Source organism: Miscanthus floridulus, chromosome 18, assembly GCF_019320115.1.
Source record: "Miscanthus floridulus cultivar M001 chromosome 18, ASM1932011v1, whole genome shotgun sequence".
NCBI classification, from domain to species: domain Eukaryota; kingdom Viridiplantae; phylum Streptophyta; class Magnoliopsida; order Poales; family Poaceae; genus Miscanthus; species Miscanthus floridulus.
Window position 1 is genome coordinate 47,075,336 of NC_089597.1, and position 21,709 is coordinate 47,097,044.

The 21,709-nt window shown below is 45.7% G+C and overlaps 1 protein-coding gene across 1 annotated transcript; it reads right to left on the reverse strand.

Moving 5' to 3' along the window:
- Positions 1-3,350: 3,350 nt before the first annotated feature.
- Positions 3,351-5,093, reverse strand: LOC136522244 (3-ketoacyl-CoA synthase 6-like). Its single transcript, XM_066516049.1, has one exon. The coding sequence runs from the start codon at positions 5,047-5,049 to the stop codon at positions 3,607-3,609; it is 1,443 nt and encodes a 480-aa protein (XP_066372146.1). The 5' UTR covers positions 5,050-5,093; the 3' UTR covers positions 3,351-3,606.
- Positions 5,094-21,709: the final 16,616 nt, after the last annotated feature.

A 21,709-nucleotide genomic window follows, 5' to 3' on the forward strand; every position in this document is an offset into this window, starting at 1 on the left:
CCTCCTAACGTTGCCTCATTTCTTGTTCCAGCCGGGCCTGCAATATTTCACTCTAATGTTTCAGTAATGCAAAGCTAATTAAGGTGTGTAAAGATCAATGTATGACGAGTAAAATAGGAATAACCTCGAGTGCGTCGACCTGGTGCTGTGCAGCGGTCGGCCATGTGTGAATGGCTGGGCTCTCGCTCGTGCTCCGTGCTCAGAAATTGACCATGGAAACTCTGTCTCGGACCGGAGAAGGTCATGGAAACTAACCCATCTATGCATCCACGGGCTATCCAAAAAACGTGGACAATCCAAAACAGATACAGACATAGATATACAAAGATCTGCATACCTCCAACCGTATCTCTTTCGAACGGGAGACACCTAACTAGGTTATGTGATCTACGACCATGATATGGAAAGAGGGGTTATACCTAGGGTGGCGGCGGAGTCAGGCTAGCAGGGCCATGGCGGGTCGGTGCAGTGGCGAGGCGACGCGGTGCAGGCAGACCGGCACGACGACAGGAACTCCGACTCGGCTCCAACGGGCTCTTCTCTACAAAAATGGAACAAAATACTGTCATTTAAAAAAAATTTGGCAGAACCTCCCCTACACGGTGAGGTTTCCAAAACCTATAAAAACACAACAGCACGATGGCCAACAAGCACATATGTCTCAAGAGAAGCCATGTATTTTGGATATCAATCCATGCAGAAGAATATATCCAAGTAGTACCACTACTTCTACTACTACTTCCACTATTGCTACTACTACTACCACTAGTTCTACTACTACTACTACTACTACCACTATTGCTACTACTACTACTACCACTATTGCTACTACTACTACTACCACTAGTTCTACTACTACTACTACCACTACTTCTACTACTACCACCACTAGTTCTACTACTACTACCACTAGTTCTACTACTACTACTACTACCACTGGCACTACTACTAGAACTATCACTACCACAACAACAACAAGAGAGAGGGCATACCTGACGGGCGCCGGGGGTAGGGGCGGCGGCGTCGGGGTTGGGGTTGGGGTCGTCGGAGTCGGGAACGAGGTTGGGCACGGGCGGCGTCAGGGCGGGTGGCCCACGGGGCGCGGCCGAGGGCAGGGCCGGCTCCTACTCCTCCTCCTCCTCCTCCTCCCCTCCTCTCGCTTCTCCTCCTCCTCCTCCTCCTCACCTCCTCCTCACCTCCTCCCCCTCCTCCCCTCCTCCACCCGCTGGTGTTGGCTGGCCGGCGTGGGCGAGGTGGCCATGCTCGGCCACACGCGGGCGCGGGGGCAGGGGCAGGCGCCGACGCATGGCACGGGGAGGGGCTACGGCGGGCGGCGCACGACGCTAGGAAGGGCGGCAGCGCGCGGCGTCGGCGGTGGCCCGGTGGCTGGCGGGCACGGGGGCGGCCGCGGGCGCGGCGCACGGGAGGGGAGGGCAGCGTGCGGCGTGGGGGCGGGCCGACATTGGCGGGCGGCGGCGCAGGGAGGGTCGGGAGCGGTGGCGCGGGGCAGTGTTGGCCGGGAGCGGCACGCGCGGGGGCTGTCTGTCTGTGTGGCTTGGACTGCCTGACCGAATTCACCTAAGTGCTCCCACCCGCCCCTTTGCCGAGCGCCGGATTAGGGAGGCACTCGGCAAAGGAGGCAACTTTGCCGAGTGCCCCGATCCGGCCATCAGCATAGATTTTTTTTTGAAATACCTTTGCCGAGTGTCCCTGTGAAGGCACTCAGCAAAGAGGAAATTTCTAAAAAAATTCAAAAAACCTCTTTGCCGAGCGCCTTATTCTTGGCACTCGGCAAAGTTTTTTTTGTTTTTGGCCTCTAAATTTTTTGTGCAGCCCTTTTAAAGTACCAGGAACTCCTCGTTATAATTTAGGGATTTTTTGTGGATTTTTGATATATTTAGTTAATTTATTTTGTTTACTTGAATTTTTTTCGAAAAATATAAATTTGAATTGCACGTGTTACGAATAATGGAATTTAATGATTCAAAAAATGATAGTCAAGTTACTGAGTGTAGTGTGAGGCCGTATCCAGGAACGGACCCAAAATTTCGGACATCTTGTTCACGAAACATGAACGCAAACTTGCGTGCGAAGTGTTTTTAAATTCTATAAAAAAGCAAACGAAGTTCGAAAATCATGAAACTTGTTGAGATGTCGTGATATCGTATGTGGAGGCTATGATAAAAATTTCAGAAGATTTCGTGCACGTTGTCACGTACGATGCTTACAAACCAGGACATCTCTACATGTGACGCATCGTACGTGACAACATACACGAAATCTTCTGAAATTTTTATCATAGCCTCCACATACGATATCACGACATCTCAACAAGTTTCATGATTTTCGGACTTCGTTTGGTTTTTATTGAATTTAAAAACACTTTACACGCAAGTTCGCGGTCATGTTTCGTGAACAAGATGTCTGAAATTTCGGGTCCGTTCCTAGATACGGCCTCACACTACACTCAGTAACATGACTATCATTTTTTGAATCATTAAATTCCATTATTCGTACCACGTGCAGTTCAAATTTATATTTTTCAAAAAAAATCAAGTAAACGAAATAAAGTAACTAAATATATCAAAAAGACACAAAAAATCCCCAAATTCTAACGAGGAGTTCCTGGTACTTTAAAAGGGCTACACAAAAAATTTATAGGCCAAAAATAAAAAAAATAACTTTGCTGAGCGCCGGGGCATGGCACTCGGCAAAGGGGGTCTTTGCCGAGTACCAAGAATAAGGCGCTCGACAAAGAGGATTTTTGAATTTTTTTTAGAAATTTCCTCTTTGGCGAGTGCCTTCATAGGGGCACTCGGCAAAGGTATTTCAAAAAAAATGTAATATTTTTAATTCCTCCCTTTGCCGAGTGCCGAAGCTGTTAGGCACTCGGCAAAGACATTTAAAAAAAATATTGAATCTTTGCCGAGCGTCAGGGGCACTCCGCAAAGTATTTTCCAAAAAAAAAAATTTGCCGAGTGCCTAACAGCAGGTACTCGGCAAAGAAGGACGTGGCCGAACACCGTTACGCGGGGCAGCTTATGCCGAGGGCCACGCTTTTGCCGAGAGCCTGGCACTCGGCAAAGAAGTCCTTTGCCGAGTGCCTGATTTTTTACACTCGGCAAAGCAGTTTGCATTTGGCAAAGACCCTGTTTCCAGTAGTGCTTGTTAGGCGCCACAGCGGGCCGCCACCACAGTTATCCAGAGAGCGGTGGCGGCGGCCATGGAGGAGGAGCGGCGGATGGATCACCACCTGAGTCGCCTATACAGACGACGCGTTAGGGTGGGGGGTCTGCATATGTTTCTGAAAATAGTCACACATTACTGTTGTTAATTTTCACATATCTGCATCAGCAACATATTGATACATATAAGTTGTTGGGCGCAGAAGTATTTGCTCATGGGCCTGATTCCAAGTTTACAGCAGGTTTGGTTGTTTGTAACAAACCTGCTTTTTATGCATACATGATACATCATTATGGTAACTTTGTGGATGTAATATCATGCTATCTGTTACATGCATGTCCATTATCTCTGCTACGTGTGGATGGAACAGCATGTTAGCTGTTGCATATCCACCATTTATTATGGTATACTTTGTGCGTATCAGGGAATATGCACTGGATAACGATCGATGCAGTCAGCCCATGGTCCATGTGCATCGTGGACAGGTCGAATGCACTCCCATACTGCACTGTTGCACTTAAACCCAGAGCCAAACCCAATCATCCACACTTGATTGCCCTTGTCCATGCGGCCCTTAGCCTCAACATATGCCAGTTCATACCAAATTGAGCTGCTAGATGTGTTACCAAATCGATGTAGCGTCATCCTTGATGGCTCAATCTTCTCGTCCGATAGGCTGAAGTTACGTTGGACACCATCAATTACTGCACGCCCGCCTGCATGAATGCACAAGTGCTGGAATACAGAGAGGAAGTCAGGGATATATAGCTTTACCCGCCCATTGAGAAGTTTCCGTGCGGTGAAGGATGCTGCAAACAAAAGCTTTTCCGAGGGTGGGAGTACAAGAGGCGCAATGGACGTCATGTTGTCTTTGACAGTTCTAGCAGCGACGGCCACCAGTTCGGTGGAGAGATTAACACCAGTATATCCCTTGTCATCTTCTTCTTTGTAGATGCATTGGTATGACTGGTCACTTGAAGCCGTGAGTGTACGCATGATACACCTAAGTCTGAATCTGGCCATGCTTGGGGAAGTTGACAGCAGCACTGCAGCTCCGCCCATGCGAAAGAGGCAAAACGGAAGCAGCATAGCTCGCTCGTTTCCCGGGTAGGGATTGGTACTGAGGGTCTCCGTTGAAACAACTAAAGCATTTGCACCGAATGGCGCAGCTTGCAGGAGGTTTTTCACAAGCTCTATCGAGATTAGCCCTGCGCTGCACCCCATACTGGACAAGTGGACATGGTGGATGTCGCTGCGGATTTTGTACCGGTTTATAATCATGTCAGAGAAAGTTGGTGTAGGATTGAACTCGCTGCAGTTTGTGACAAGAATATCGACGGCTTGAGGTGCAATGCTTGTCTTCGAGAACAGTTCATCAATGGCCGAGAAGACAGCCATCTCTGCCTCCTCGCGGCCGTCCTCAAACTTGCTGTATTTGTACGGGTCAATGTAGTGGCCCACTAGAGGCACGCATGTTTCCTCACCAAGGCCTGAACGTTCGTAAAGACGTTTCAGGAAACGTTTACTGCGTTCAGTCCACTGGCTGACTTGTTGGACGTGCTCGACAAAGGCTGCGGAAGGAACACGGTGGGTATTTGGGGGACGGAAGCAAGCGTAGTCAATGAGATACACCGCCCGTGGGCGCCGCATGACGAGTACGATCACTGCTGTGCCCAAGAGGAACCCAATTGTGAGCACGTCCGTGTTCCTGACAGAATGAAGCAGAGGGGTGAGCTCATCAGACCTGCTTGCTCCCACGATGACAGCTGCAGTGGCGAATGGCACTGCGATTGTCAAGAGGAAATTGTCTACTATCTTTGCGAAGACTGTTTTGAGGTACTTGCCAATTGGTGATGAACTCATTGAGGCGGTATTATACTATGGGTTTCGCGTGCAGTAGTGTGTGTAGGCTGTAGAGGTACCATGAAGATGGGGAGGAGGGGTCCCTGCGTGGGGCCGAATTTAAAAGTGCAGATCCCCTGGGCTACCTGGTCACGTGTATATCCAACTTACAACCAACTTGTTATCAAAAACTTATACAACCAACTTGTTATCAAAAACTTATACAACCAACTAATAACCAACAACGGTTATGAATTTGCTTCAGTTACTTGCCACCCATTTGTGTACCAAGGAATTGTGCTACACGCCATTGCTTCGTCGCATGCAATTCATGTACGTGTACATTCATTGGATAGAGCGATGCCCATTGTTGGATTGCTTTGTTGTGTCACTAACTCAGGATACTCTGTCTTTGTTAAAGTGGTATGGTACAAGAAGTCAAATTTCAAATCACAATGACTAAATATTATCTGACTTCCGTATTGATTTATAGAGGTTTGGCCTGAAAATGACTTAATATCCAACGCTAAATGGTAGGTTGGCTCAAGTGAGCATACAAAAACAGTTGTGCTTTGTCACGTTCTCTTTGAGGGGGAAAATGTTTAGTTTTATAGTTGTATATACTGCTGTAGGGGGCGTGCGGGGCCTCTCTGGCAGCGCTCGCCATAGATCTGGCTGAGGGCCCATGGGCGGCTTCTATGGCGAGAACGGCGGCGGCAGTAGAAGCTCCTCCCCATGAAGATCCGGCGAGACGGAGGCAGGCTGGGTGATTCGGCTCCACGACGCCAACTGCGCAGGGCTTCCTCCGATGCGTAGACGGGCCCGGTGGGGGGGGGGGGGGGGGTCTCGGTGGCGGCGCTAGCACGACAAGGGCGACGGCGGTTGGGCTCGACGCCGGGTCCTTGTCATACCCGGTTTTAAGGACAAAACCGAATTCACATCACATATATGCCAAGATTTGTTTATTCATACATGCGAGGACAATTACATGATACAAATCAGTGTTTATTACAAAAGCATACTTATTACAAAATGATAAGAGGGTCTAAAACAAAAATTACATCAAAGTACCAAGCAAGGTCTACATCCCCATAGGCAGCCGACCGGGGGTACACCAGCCTAACATCGACACTGCGTCTTCGAGAAACACCATCTTCTAGTTCGAATAGCTGGGTGGGGTAGCAAGGGGGACAAAGAGAAGGGTGAAACATCAAAATGTACCCCGCAAGTGTAGGAAAGTATGACATGAGGCCAACACAAGGAAAGCTTACAAGGTTTGACACGCACTTAAAGGACACATCCTAATTTTCCTTAAATCCTTATCACCTAAATACTAGGTGAAACACCACCTCCTAAGAGAGCCAAACCATAACCACACTTGGATTCCATCCAAGTCACCATCTGAACCATCCATCATCAACCAAAGAGATCCACTAATCACAAAGAAGTCCAAGATGCTCTTGACCATGAGCACGGCTAATATATCAGTTTTACACTCTGTAGAGGTTGCCCTGAGGTGGACAGGTCTTGGTCGGGACTGGAATGTTTAGCTTTTTTGATGTTGTGATCCCAATGCCTGACTTTGATAGGTCTTCGTCGGATCCAGACCTTTTGGCCTTAGAATTTGGAAACACTCGATGCCTGAGTTTGGTTAGGTCTTTGTCGAGGTCAGGCGATTTGCCATGGAGGTCGTTCTGTTGTCGTGAACTTTTTGTATGAGGTTGGTCGGGGGGGGACCTCCTTCGTGTGCATTGGTTGAATGTTGCGGCCTCGTTGCTCCGCTTTTGACTTGTTGATCTTTGCTTTTTAGGGAGAGTACCCCTTTATATCTTAGGGTTTTTTTACATAGGTCCTGCCTCGTTGAAAACCTCACCCCCGCTAGGAGCCCCCTTCGTGAGAAAAAAGAGTATAGGACCCTGAAATAGGAAAAGGTATAAAAAGGAAAGAAAAGATAAAAGAACATTTGGGTGACTTCACATATAATTGTACAAAGCCACCCATACATTCAAACATAGAACCTGCAGAGGTTATCGATGTTCCATGCATGAGTGGAGCACTTGCCTTTAGGGTCGACAAGGTGGAAGGACCTTGGTCTTCTATTCCTTTGCTATGTATGGACTTTCCCATTTTGGCTGGAGCTTGCTTGTAGTGTCTATGTTGGGCTTTGTTTAGAGGATGAGGTCCCCGTCTTCAATATTTTTCCTTACTACTTTCTTGTCTCTCCATTTTTTGTTTGTATGGGGTGATGTTTTCTACAACTTCAAGTTTGCTACCTTCAATGGTGTCTTTGGAGTAGGCTTCATCTGAGGCGAGTGACCCTTGCATCGCTCGAAGGCTTTGGTGCTTTATCTCTTCTGTCAACATTGTTTCTTGTTCGTAGAGTAGCTTTAAGGATGTGAATCATGTTGTTCTTGGGACTATGGTATTGTGAGATTGTTCTCGGTCCTTATCGACCAAATTCAACCACCAAATAAGATACAAAAAAGGGAGAACTAGCATAACTTACGCACATATGTTATTTATATTAACGTATTTCCACATGTATTGGAAGAACAATGTTTTGCAGGACATATATCCAGAATATGTGGAAAATGAAGTCAAAATGTGCAATCAAACAAAGTGTAAAGCAGATCTACACAAAGGATCAAGAGAACAACCCACCTACTCGCTCCAGGCCTAGCTATAGGCCCACTAGGCAAAGGCGGTGGTGAGGCGGGGCAACCAGTGGGCGGGTGCACCAGGGGTGCGACCGCACCCTTGCTGCCGCCTCTTGGGCCCACGTTGCACAAGGTGGTCACATCAATGCTCCCAAGGACGGCTCGGGTGGAATCTCCTAGGAATATTCTTCAACAACCGTCCTAGGAGTAGTATACGAGGAGGGGGAGAGCCCCCTCACTCAAAACACACACCACACCTTGAGCTCTCTCTCATTCCACACTCGTACTTTTACTTTTAGTAGTATTTTGGAGCAAGGCAAGCTTCATTGGAGAGCTTGGAATTCTAGAGGCATTCTTGGTATGAATAATATGAAGAGTTCTTCTAAGTCTTTGTTCTCACTTTACCAATATTGTTATGTTATAGAATTAGAGCAAAGTTCTTATGTTATGAATTTAACATATAAAACTTTATGCTTAAATGCTCATACAACATATATTATAAGAATTAGATCTAAGTTGAGGTGGCGGTTCATCGTGCCTTTGAGCTTGCCCGAGTCCTATGCTTGTCGATCCGTAGGATCGGAGTCCCAGAGGGATTTGGGTAGTTTCCCTATACATGGGCATGGTGCTTGGGTATACGGGGATCTTCGGATGTGATGGTGCTCCATGGTTGAGGGGTAGGCTGCAGGTGATGACAGTTGTTGGTGTTTCTTATGACTAGTGGAGTAATTACACAAGCGCACAGAACTACCGTGTAGCACTTCGCCCGGTGAGTACCGATAGTCGAATTTATATTTTTCCCAAAGGAAGGAGGGAGGCTATGATTATAGTTAGTTGTTAGGAATGCTAAATGAATGTTGTAAATGGATGGGTGGATGAATGGGTGAACTAGTAAACAAGCTAAACTAGAGGTAGAATACCTAGGTGGGAGAGCGAGTAATATCTTAAGTAACAAAGGTAAACAGATGACTAGGAGGAATTCTTTAGTACTTCGGGGCATAGCCCGCCTACCAACCAGGAGGTTTAACTAGACAAGGTCTACCACGAGCCCTACGATATAATAATTAGACGAATCATGGTGGAATACAGAGGATGGACAAGGTTGTCACCACTTGCCAACTACCACAATCTATCTTGAGGCCTAGCCATATCCACAGGTAATCTATAAACTTACTACTTCGATCTGAGCTCCGATGAAATGAGATCAAAGCACCCTAACTACTTTGATCTATAAACTTACTACTAAACAAATGATAACCTATGATACTAATAATAAGCGAAAGCACCTAAGCTCACTATTGATGAACAATCATGAACAATTACTTGAGCAAAGCAAAAGCAATAATACTGAATAAAGTACTAAGAATAAAGTACTGAATAAAGTAAATGCTAAATGAAAGAATTACAATTGAGCTATACCAGACCCAGAAAACTCTTCTAGACTCCGAAGAATCTGTGCTCTAGCTCTACTTCCACTCCTAAGCGACTACTTTAGAGCTACTCTAAACTAGAGAGCTTGGAGAAGCTTGGAGTGCTTGAATATGAATGGGGCATTTCTCCACCGAGCACCACTACCCCTTTTATAGTGTGTAGAGGCAGTGGGGGGTACTTATAGGCCAACAAGTGAGGCGATGGATGAAACTTGGGCATCGAGCAATGTCCTTGGGCGTCGGCCAAAGTCGGATCTCACCGTCTTTGCATCGTAGGGCCTTGATTGCCCCTCAAAGGCGGTTGCATGGTAGGTAAGGTAGTTGTCCTAATTAGAAAGGCAGTTTGGAGGTCAGTTTGGCCCCTTGACTGGATGACAAAGGGCCCATGGATCCTCGACAGCTCAACCTCCACCTTTGGATCAAACAGACATTGATCAATGCTTGTGAGGCCTTCTAGAGTTCATCCCATTGATCAGTGACGTGGTAGGGGCCAGGGTGGTGTCAGGCGATGCCATGTGGTGTAGACTGATGTGGCCTGTGCGCCCTAGCCTCCCTGCCATGTCCACTTGCCTATTATGCCTTTGTTTTGCACCACTTTTGCCAAAATTCCTGCATAAAAATAAATCTCCAAGTACAAGTGGAACTAGGTGAATTGTAAAGCAAATTGGACACATGTGATGACGTTTTACCTCACTTTATCTTGCTTTTGGGTGAAATGCTAATGGAGAAAATGGCTGTTAGTGACCATCAACAACAGCCCTGTCCGTCCCTTGTAATCCCCCACGTTAGGGTATCCATATAGGAGTTCATAAATTGCCTCAAGAGGTTACTGGCAGACTAGTACTCGAAGGTCTCCCCGTCCATCTATACACTTAGGGCTAAGTCTTAACCATGTATTTGAATGATCATCTGCTAGATTTAGCATGCATATATTAGGATATGTCTGCTCCAGCTTAGGACCATTCTTTTATTCTTTATTCTTTATTTTTTCTCTATCTCTGAGATTGTCTCGTGTGTGTGTCACAATATCTTGAACCATATCATGTTTACCCTGTTATGAGCCATGGTTCATTATACAAGCATGTCATCTTGTTCATGTCCATGCTAGGTACTTTTATACCATGCCTTCCTTTGGAAAAAATATAAATTAACGATACAATGAATACTTCTGAGTGAAATGCTACCACGGTAATTCTGTACGCTTGCGGATAATTTTTGTAAATGTTAAGAAATAACATTAAGACATTTATGGTGTCATTACCTAGAAATACAAATCCTGGTAGTGGTGCTAAGAAATGACAACAAGTATTTCTGGCACCGTTATCGGGGAAGGCACTGGTTATAATAATTTAGTAGTGTATGTTCAAGATAATATGCATGTCTAGTAGCCATTGTTCATGTAGACTAATCTTGCTTGTTTTTTCCTATTGTGGATGAAAACAGGATAGTGTATGATAGGTTTTGTCCTGCCAAAAAACTACCTAGAGAACCTAGAGGCACTCCTAAGGAAGAACCGGTCACATACCACTTCTTCTGCCACTCCGCCGGCAACCAAATTTGTCACCCCCGCACCATCCACAAATAACTCGATGGCCTAGAAGACAATCCGTGAGTTCTCTGTTCCTGTTGTTGACATGGCCAACAAGAACTTCAAACTTAAGATAGGTGTTGGTACTTTTTATGACTAGTGGTAGAATTCTGCAAGCGCTCGGAACTACAGTGTAGGACTTCGCCTGGCGTGTACCGAGTGTTGAATTTATATTTTTTCCAAAGGAAGGCGGGAGGCTATGATTATAATTGATCGTTAGGTATGTTAAAGGAAAAGGTGTCCTTAGCCTAGGTGGGTAAATGGAATGGTGGTTGATGTTGTAAATGGATGGGTGGATGAATGGGTGAACTAGTAAACAAGCTAAACTAGAGGTAGAATAGCTAGGTGGGAGAGCGAGCAATATCTTAAGTAACAATGGTAAACAGATGACTAGGAGGAATTCTTTAGTACTTCGTGGCACAACCCGCGTACCAACCAGGTGGGTTAACTAGACAAGGTCTACCATGATCCCTACTATTTAATAACTTGATCCATCATGGCGAAATACAGAGAATGGACAAGGCTATCACGAATTGCCAACTACCACAATCTATCCAGAGGCCTAGCCATATCCATAGGTAATCTATAGCCTAGGCACCAAACTTAATCTATAAACTTACTACTTCAATCCAAGCTCTGATGAAATGAGATCAATGCACCCTAACCAGACGGTGGAACCGGTACTAACAAATGACTACTAAACAGAAGGTAACCTTTGATACTAATGCTAAGAGCAAGCACCTAAGCTCATTAATGATGAACACTAATGAACTAGAACTTGAACAAAGTAAAGCAATAATACTGAATAAAGTACTAAAAGTAAAGTACTGAATAAAGTAAATAATAAATGAAAGAATTACAAAAGAGCTATACTAGGCCCAGAAGACTCTTCCGGACTCCGAAGAAGCTCCGCTCTAGCTCTACTTCCACTCCTAAGCAACTACTCTAGAGCTACTCTAAACTAGAGAGCTTGGAGAAGCTTGGAATGCTTGAATATGAATGGGACATTTCTCCACCGAGCAGCACTGCCCCTTTTATAGTGTGTAGAGGCAGTGAAGGTACTTATAAGCCAACAAGGAATGCGGTGGAGCAGACTTGCATGTCGGGCGACATCCTTGGGCATCAGCCGACGTTGGATGTCACCGCCTTTGCATCGTAGGGCCTTGATTGCTCCTAAAAGGTGGTTGCATGGAAGGTAAGGCAGTTGCTTTGGTCAGAAAGGTAGTTTGTAGGTCGGTTTAGCCCTCAAAGTCAATAACAGTGGGCTCATGGATCCAAGGCAGCTTCATCTTGGCCATTGATCAAACCGACATTGAATCAACACTGGTGAGTCCTTCTAGAGTGCACCCCATGGACCAGTGATGTGGCAGGGGCCACGGTGGCGTCGGGCGACACCACATGGCATTGGTCGACGTTGCCCTGTGGGTCCTGACCTTCCTGCCACGTCCACTTGCCTCCTATGCACATATTTTGTACCATTTTTGCTAAAATTCTAGCATACAAATAAATCTCCAAGTACAAGTGGAACTAGGTGAATTATAAAGTAAATTGGACACATGTGATGATGATTTACCTCACTTTATCTTGCTTTTGGGTGAAATGTTGATGGTCAAAATGGGTGTTTGTGACCATCAACGACGGGCCTGATCACGATGGTGCATGCAAACCTATTCTATGGTTTGCCTAGTGAGGACGCAAATGCGCATCTCCAACACTTTCTGGAGCTATGCGACACAATCATTATGAAGGATATCACAACGAAGATCATCAGACTCCATCTATTTCCCTTCTCCTTTGTGGGGAAGGCAAAAGAGTGGTTCTACAAGGACCAAGAAGCTATCAACACATGGGCTAAGTGCTCCATAGTGAGTGAGAGGAAGGCTCCACCAGCAGTAGCATCGATGTGGCCTCTCGACACAATTAGCTCAGATTGCTGCTGCTATTCCTATGGATAATATAGGGAAAATCCCAGGGCAACCCAATAATGACGTTGAAAAAGTCATTGCAGTGACCACAAGGGGTGGTAAGTTCACTCGTGATCCACCAAATCCTAACCATTCCATAGGAAAAGCAAAAGAGCACCAAGAGCCTAAACCTTCAATAAAAACACAAAAAACAAGAAGAGGAAACAACACCACAAGACTACGCCAACATAAGTTTTTTGTCGTTTCCCACAAGAACATGGAAGCCAACCATGGACGGGCAATTCACTCATTTTGTTGAGATGATTGAGAAGATACATGTGAGGTTTCCTTTAACGAACGTCTTTGTTGGTGGTCCTTAACGACCAAATCCGACCGCCAAATACGACACAAGAAGAGGAGAACTAGCATAACTTACACACATATGTTATTTATATTAACACATTTCCACATGTATTGGAGAATCAATGTTTTATAGGACATATAGCTAGAATACATGGGAAATAAGGTCAAAAGGCGCAACCAGGAAAGCGTAAAAGCATAATCTACACAAAGGATCAGAAGAAAGGCCCACCTACCTACCAAACCTAGGCCCCAATCCTACATGGATGCGCTCCTAGCCCAGCAAGAAACCCACCAAGCGAAGGTAGTGCCGAGGCAGCCCACCCTAGGTGCAGCCACACCTAGGGTGTGCCCTTACCCCTACTGGCGCCCCTTAGGCCCATGCTTTGCGTGGTAGTTCCTTTACTCTTGGGAAGGATGGTGTGGGGGAGGATCTCCAGAATATTCCATCGAAACCGACCTCTAGGAGTAGTATAAGAGGACGGGGAGATCCCCCTCACTCAACACACACCACACCTGAGCTCTCTCTCACTCACATTTGTACTTTTACCATTATAGTAGTTTGTTGGAGCAAGGCAAGCTTCATTGGAGAGCTTGGATTTCTCGGGGCATTCTTAGTATGAATAATATGAAGAATTCTTATAAGTCTTTGTTCTCATATTATCAATATAGTTATCCTTATGAACTAGAGCAAAGTTCTCATGTTCATCATTTAGCATATAGAACTTTATGCTTAAACGCTCATACTACATGTACGGTAAGAATTAGAGCTAAGTTGAGGTGGTGGTTCATCGTGCTTTCGGGTTTGCCTAAGTCCTATGCTTGTTGATCCGTAGGGTCGGAATCCCAGGGGGATTTGGGTAGTTTCCCTATACACGGACATGGTGCTTGGGTATATAGGGACCTTCAGATATGACGGTGCTCTATGGTTGAGGGGTAGGTGGTAGGTGGCGATAGCCCCGTCCATCCCATGTAAATCCCCCATGATCGGGTATTCGTGTAGGAGTTCATAAATTGCCACCCAAGGTTGCTAGCAGACCAGTGCTTAGTGGTCTCCCCATCCATCTGATGCTTAGGTCTAAGTCTTAACCATGTATTTGTATGTTCATCTGCTAAACTTAGCATGACAATATTAGGATATGCCTGCTCTAGCTTAGGAATATTATTTTATTCTTTATTCTTTCTTCTTCCTCTATCTTTGAGATTCGCTCGTGTGTGTGTCACACTATCTTGAACCATATCATGTTTACCCCTGTTATGGGCCTTGGTTCATTATACAAGCATGTCATCTTGTTCATACCCATACTAGATACTTTTATACCATGCCTTCCTTTGGAAAAATATAAATTAACGATACCCTGAATACTTCTGGGTAAAATGCTACAATGGTAATTCCTTGCGCTTGCGGATTATTTCTGTAAACATTAAGAAATACCATCAAGGTGTTTCTGGTGTCATTGCCTAGAAATACAAATCCTGGTAGTGATGCTAAGAAACGCCAACAAGCATTTCTGGCACCGTTGTCGGGGAAGGCACTAGTTAAAAGAATTTAGTAGGACATGTCCATGATAATATGCATGTATAGTAGCCATTGCTTATGTAGGCTAATCTTGCTTGTTTTCTCCTGTTGTGGATGCAAACAATATAGTGTATGACTAGTTTCATCTTGCCAGAAAGCTGCCTAGAGAACTCAAATGCACTCCTAAGGAAGAACCGGTCCCATACTGCTTCTTCTTCTGCCACTACACCGGCAATTGAACCTGTCACCATCGCACCATCCGCAAACAACTCGATGGCCCAGAAGACACTCCGCGAGTTTTCTGTTCCCGCTATCGCCAACGTGCCCATTGGGCCCGTTGTCGACATGGCCAACAAGAACTTCAAACTCAAGACAGGCCTGATCTCGATGATGCAGGCAAACCCATTCTTTGGTTTGCCTAGTGAGGACACAAATGCATATCTCCAACACTTCCTAGAGCTATGCGACACCATCATTTTGAAGGATGTTGCACCGGAGATCATCAGACTCTGTCTGTTTCCCTTCTCCCTTTTGTGGAAGGCAAAACAATGGTTCTACAAGGACCAGGAAGTTGTCAATACATGGGCCAAGTGCTCAACGACATTCCTTGCTAAGTTCTTCCCCATGGGCAAAACCAATGCCCTACGGGGAAGAATTTCCAATTTCTAGTAGAATTCAATGGAGGCCATCCCCGAGGCGTGGGAGAGGCTGCAAGAGTACATCCTTCATGCCAGCACCATGGGATGGAGAATTGGCTGATCCTCCAAAACCTCTACAATGGGTTAACCCCCATATCAAGAGGACACATAGGTGCTGCTGCTAGAGGGGCCTTCCTCTCTCTCACCATAAATGGAGCTATGGCTCTCATCGAAAAGATGGTGTCAAACCAAGGGTGGAGCGAAGAGAAGCTCCAAAATAAACAAAAAGGCATGCATATCGTAAAGGAGACGGATATGCTTGCCACAAAACTTGGCCTCCTAATAAGAAGATTGGACAAGCATGCCCATGGAAAAGAAGCATTGAAGGGCATCGTCCAAGCCATAGACTCGCATATGACATGCGAGGTTTGTGGTGATGTTGGACATTCGGGGAACGACTGCCCTGAGACCCGTGAAGACGCTGCATACATCAACAATGGGTCCCGTCCACAAGGAAATAACAGGTGGAACAATCAGTCACATCCACCATTCCAAGGAAGTAATAATGAATCGCGCTTCCAAGGAGGTACTAATGCGAATTTCAATTCAAATTATAACTCAAATCAACCCTCCTTGAAAGACCTAGTGTTAGGGCAAGCAAAAATTAATGAAAATCTTACTAAAAAGCTCATCTCTAAAGACAAAATTCTTGAAAATATAAATTCTAAAATTGAAAATTTTACTTCCTCTATTAAGTATCAAATGAGCTTTAATAAAATGATAGAAACACAAATAGCTCAAATTCCTGCCGCCATTCCTATCAATCATTCGGGGAAAATCCCGAGGCAACCCGAGAATTTCCACGAAAATGTTCATGTTGCTATAGAAAACTAGAGGAAGAAAAGTCTTGCCCAACGAACTATAAACGTTGAGCCCTTGCTGAAGATAAATCGGTAGTTATCCTAAAAATTTTAAAACTCAAAGAATATATAAATTCATATTTTAAAAATCACAATATAAATTTTTGCATCTAAATGAACTCTTTAGAAAAATAAAATAAAAATCATTTTCTAATTACTTAGAATTTTCAATTATCATTGCTCATTTTTACAAATATTGATAAAAACTCAAAACTATAATAAAATTATGTGGAAAATCATTTCGAGCAAATATTTCAGTTCAAATTGGGCCAAACCCCAATGGCTAGTCCCCACTTAGCCGTTGGGAGCAAACAGCCAAAGGGGAGGACGAGCAGGCCCACCTATAATGCAGCTGCAACCCCCACCTAGTAGGCACACCCATCTTCCTCCAACGGCTCCTAGCTATTGATCTTCCCCCTCTCTCGGCTGTTTGGTGCCCATTTATAAGTAGGAGGCTGAGCTCCTCACTCACACTCCACTCTCCACTCTCTCCCACTCCCAAAAATTTGCTCCATCACTCTTGCAAAAAATTTCCACAAAAGCTTGAGTGCAAGGAAACTCTGCAAAAAATTTCTAGCTCAAGTCCACACAAGCAAGCTCACGGGTCACTCATTTTATTTTCGCTAACATAACCCTGCTCTCGAGCTTGTTTTCTTGTGTTATTGTTTTTGTCGCCATGGGCAAGTTTAGCAGGAAGCTTTCTGGTGCACTCAAGAAGGCCATGGGAGAGAGATCAAGTCTCTCCCATGGTAGCTCAAGCGCACACTACTCCGCCGAACATTCCGAGAGCCCGAGGCATGAGGATGAAGAAACTATGCCAACAAAAGCATAGGGGGAGCCGATGGAGGAGGAGGATGACGTGCCCTACCTCGACTTGGAAGGACCCTAGGAGCTACAAGCATACACCCTCATCAAGGACCAAGAGTTCATTCACACTTCGGTGTATGACCCGGACCTCCTCGAGAAAATTGGTATGGACGCTGAATTCCTCATTGTCTAGAAAGTTGTTGGGTGCAAGAATGTTTCTCCTATTGAGGAGGAAGGTTCTCACCTCCTAACTATCAAATTTCTATGCTCCTTGCAAGAAGTTGAGAATGGGATCACTTTGTGTCTTTTTGAAGAACATTTTCTTACATGGAAAGATCTTAGTTCTCACTTAGGCTTCCATAGTAAATGCTCAACTAACCTCGATCACTCCCTCAGAGGTTTTGATCATCATAGATTTTGGGGAGAAATTTTGGGTCAAGCTTTAGTTGGCAAGTTTTCACCTCGTAATGCACATATTCAACATCCTACTCTGAGGTTCATGCATCGTTGGATTGCTATGACTTTATTTCCTAGCCAAGATATTAGATGTGTTTGCAATGATGAATTAAAACTGCTCTATGCCATAGTTAAAAAGATCAAAGTTGCTCCTATAATGGCCATGGTTAAAAATTGGGTAGAAACATTCAAGGCATCCACTTATGTTTCATGCACATCTCTTGTTACACTTATTGCTTCACAAATTGGTGCGTTGGATGGACAAGACATAGTTTATATTTCAACTCCATGCATTGTTATTGATGAGCACTACTTAGTTCAAGGACATCATTTGAAGCATGATAACTCTAGAAATCTTGTGTTATACTTCCCCGCGTATACAAATGAGTTCCCGTTACCTAACCCAAAACTTCATTTGTATAAGCACCGGGAGTTAACCTTCCCTCTTGTTGCACAAGAGGAAGCCCGCAAGAGTTCTATTTCTAGCAGGATGACACAGAGTAGGGCTACGAATGAAGCAGGCAGCTTACAGTAGCCGCAACCACCACACTCCCCAGCTATGCCATTGACATTCCACGTGGGATGGTTCCCAGTTGTGCAGACACCTAGGTTCACACCCAGGTTTCAGCAAGGCTTGGGTCATACCCCGCAACCACAGGAAGATGGGTGAGCAGGATGGCAGAGTGCAGATAACACAGAGTAGGCAAGCCAATGGCAGCTAGACCACTCCTTCGACTCCAAGGGACTACCACAACCGGTCCAGCCTCGACCGTCTTTCTCAGTCCGTCGCGAGCTTGACGAGATCAACCACTAGGTTAGAGCCATCGACATTCGCATAAGTGAGATTAAAAATACGTTAAATACACATGTGCAGGATGCAACACAGTGGCAGCAGCAGGCGGCCCAATAGATGGCACAAATTAACTCCATGCTGAAACAATAGCACAGTCAATGGATGGCCTACTGGCGGTCATAGGGGCACTGCCCCGGATCGTAGGCCTTGTGCTAGCTTGGGAGGACCCCCAGAGGTACCTAGTATCTTGCATTTATTTATTATCTTGTTTTAAATTAAAAAATGAAACATGATAAAAAGAACAAAAATATCTATTCCATTCCTCATATGTGTAGTAAGAATGTTTAGTTCCTCCTCGTTGAAATGATGAATAGTTGATTTGCCTTATAATTCATCTATGCCTAGTTTATAACTTAGTATTCCATAAGATTTAAGTTTGTTGGCTAAAAATGTCTCATCCTAAAACTTAAAACTTATGGGTTGCAAACGCATGATCCTTTTCTAAGTTGTTGCAAGTTATGGTGTGGTAGAATAGAATTTGCTATGAATTTATTCTAAGAGAAACTTGACATCCGGAGTTTTTATTTTTTTTAAACACTAAAAGAAAAAGTTCCTCAATAATGATAATTCCTACCATGACCATATGACATTATACAATGCAAAAACCTTAGTCATATGCTACTTGTTATCATATTGAGCTTTGTTAAATTGTTAGGACCCTTCAGAGATCCTCGTCATACACCCATTATCAAGATTCACGTACACCAGAAATAATATGCTGACTCTTACATTGATAGTTATGCAAAAACATGTCATCCATCCATGAAATAAAAATACTCCATTCACATGTCATGAGTCTCTCTCTAAAGTATTCATTCTCCAAAAAAATATGGGCTATAAAAAAATTCATGCCAAAGCGCATGAGTAGAAAAAGATCCATGCGAAGAGCATAAGAAAAGAAAAAGAGAAATAAAGATAGCCTGTCGGGGTTATAACCCCGGGGTATCTCAAGGCACCGATTAGTTAGCAGGCCGAGTAGCCCATAACACATCAGTTAGCGAAGGCCCAAATGATTGAGGCCCAGCTAAGCCAGGTGAACTAGGCCAGACGCTAAGGATGGGGTCAGCCATGACCCCTCCCTCGTGCCTTAGCTACATGGCGCTGGAAAGGCGCACAACCTCTCCCCCATCATGACCCCTGGAAGGAACGGAGAGAGGTCAAGCCAAACCAAGCATACCTGCTCTGATAGGAACAAGCACGCTGCACTGGCCCCACAAGGACAGAGGGGACAACAGTCACCTCAGCCTGGTCAGACGTCATCCCTGTGCCATGCCGCATAGACAAGACAATACCTCCCAAAGCGGTGATGAAAGGTATGATGACCACCGGCCAGATACGGTCTGATGAAAGAAGAGTACGATCCTACCCAATACAGGATGGGATCCACAACGAGGGCCTCGACTCGAAGGCCATCCAGGCTGGCGGGAACCATGATCCCAATGATGGGGATCACGGTCCCCTGCTCCTCAAGACAACAAGACAACCAATGACCTGCGGGCGGCCACCAACTCCTGTATGACGCCATAGGAAACCAGGAGACGGTGATGAAGACCACGGCAGAGATGACCACGTCGCACAGGACGGCTGACGAACTACCATCGTGCCTACAGTGCTACCATGGCAGGCATAGTAGCACCACGCCACACCATGCTATGATGTGGCCACAAGACCATGATGATAGCCATGCGCGGACACACCTCGCAAGTCGGCGTATCTTGCAAGCCAAGTTAGCTCAGACCTCCCTTAGGCTCACAACCCTTCGGTCGGGAGAACCTATTGCTTTGTTTGTGCCCTAACCCCGAACTCTATATAAGGGTAGCCAGAGCACCCTTTCTAGACATTCTGAGTGCCCTACTCATTCACTTATTCTCCATCATAGCAGGGCTCATGAAGCTTCTCTTCAAGCTACCCATCACCTAACCTAGGTTCTTCTACCTCTTCCACCATTCTTGAACCCCCCATTGTATGAACTTTAGAGCATTCAAGTGAGGAACATGCACTCGATCATCTTTGAGACCAGATGTAGGGCTCTAGCCTAAACTAGTATAAATCCTCGTGTCTTTTGGATGCTACCATTGTCTTCCTAGAGCTACGTGGCAATCATATAAGTTTACTTGTCCAGTTTATGAAACACCGACAGTTGGCACACCAGCTAAGGGATAGTCGCGCACTCTCGTTGTTAAGAAGGAAGCAATGGCTCCTCACACTGTTGGTGGACTCACTGGCGGAATGACCCACGGTGGCCACATCCGCTGTGAAAACTATGAGTTCACCAGTGTCGGAGGGCCAGCGCCCGCGTCCGCCTACAGCTGCATCCCAGACCTTCGCTCTAAGGATCTAGACCCCAAGGTCTATAGCGAACGCACTCTCAGAACTACCTTCAGCGGCAGCATCCCAGAGTACACATACATAGGGGAGCCTGTACCCTCACTCATCACCAACCATGGCTAGGCCTTCCACCCAGGAGGCCAAAAGTCCATGGCTCATGATTAACTCACCTAGGGAATGGCCTCAACCAGCCACATCCTTTTGGGAAACCACGAGGTTATCCGCACTAATGTGTCAGCACCCATCACCAGCTTCCACCCCGTCTAGACCAACCACGTGGGAAGCCTGGGCCCTATGGTAGAACCATGCCCCAACTAGCGCCTCCATAACCAGCGGAGCACAGTGCGTCAGGACATACGTGAATGAAGAAATCACCAACCGCCATGCGGCGTCGTTGTTATTGATCAGGTGGTTATCTAGTGCCACCCCTCACAAGGCCAAGCCTAGAATAAGAACCTAGCCCTGGTTGGTGGACAAATTGCCCATCACGCCTCAGTGGACTATTAGCTATCACTCAAAGGTGCGTTCATCTAAGGAAGTAGGCTCCCTAAGCACACCACATGCCATGTCGAGCGGACCAAACTGCCTTGCACTCAGATCCCACTTCCACAATGATAGGTCACACCAACCCCTCATCGAGAGTAGCAACCGCACCCAGAGGCGGAGACATGATGATCGCAACATCGATGTGCCATGAAGGCTCAAGCATCAGAATGCACGAACCCTCCTGGCCAGAAGCCATAATGGGCCAAATTCAAACAAATCACCCTCGAGGGCTCGCAGGCCCACTGAGGATGTTGAACTAGCAAAGGTTGACCCAAAGCCTACCGAGAGGTCGATCCACACTGGCTATGACCATTCCAAGTGATAAGAAGCGCCTTCACCAACTCATGGCCCAGGGACCACAACAACTCCGTCATGAGCAGATGCTCTGGGGCTCGCCACACTCTGAGCGATGACAGCCATCTCACAATAGCTTTTGGTACATCGATTAGTCACATCCACTGTGACCTTAGCCTCCCTACCCAAGCTTGTCCACATACATGTGTAGGATCACCTAGTAGTCTCAGAAAACTTAAGCCAACCAGGGAACATGATGTCTGTACATTCCACCCTAACAACTTCCAAGCCACCGAGCGATTCAGGCCTGGCTCACAGGATAGCTCACATTAGTCACACACCCATGATCCACGATGTAGCACTGCTTGTCACCTGTCCCAG

Excerpts from the sequence above, each read along its gene's own strand:
- LOC136522244 (XM_066516049.1), bottom strand. The coding sequence starts at position 5,049 with ATGAGTTCATCACCAATTGGCAAGTACCTCAAAACAGTCTTCGCAAAG.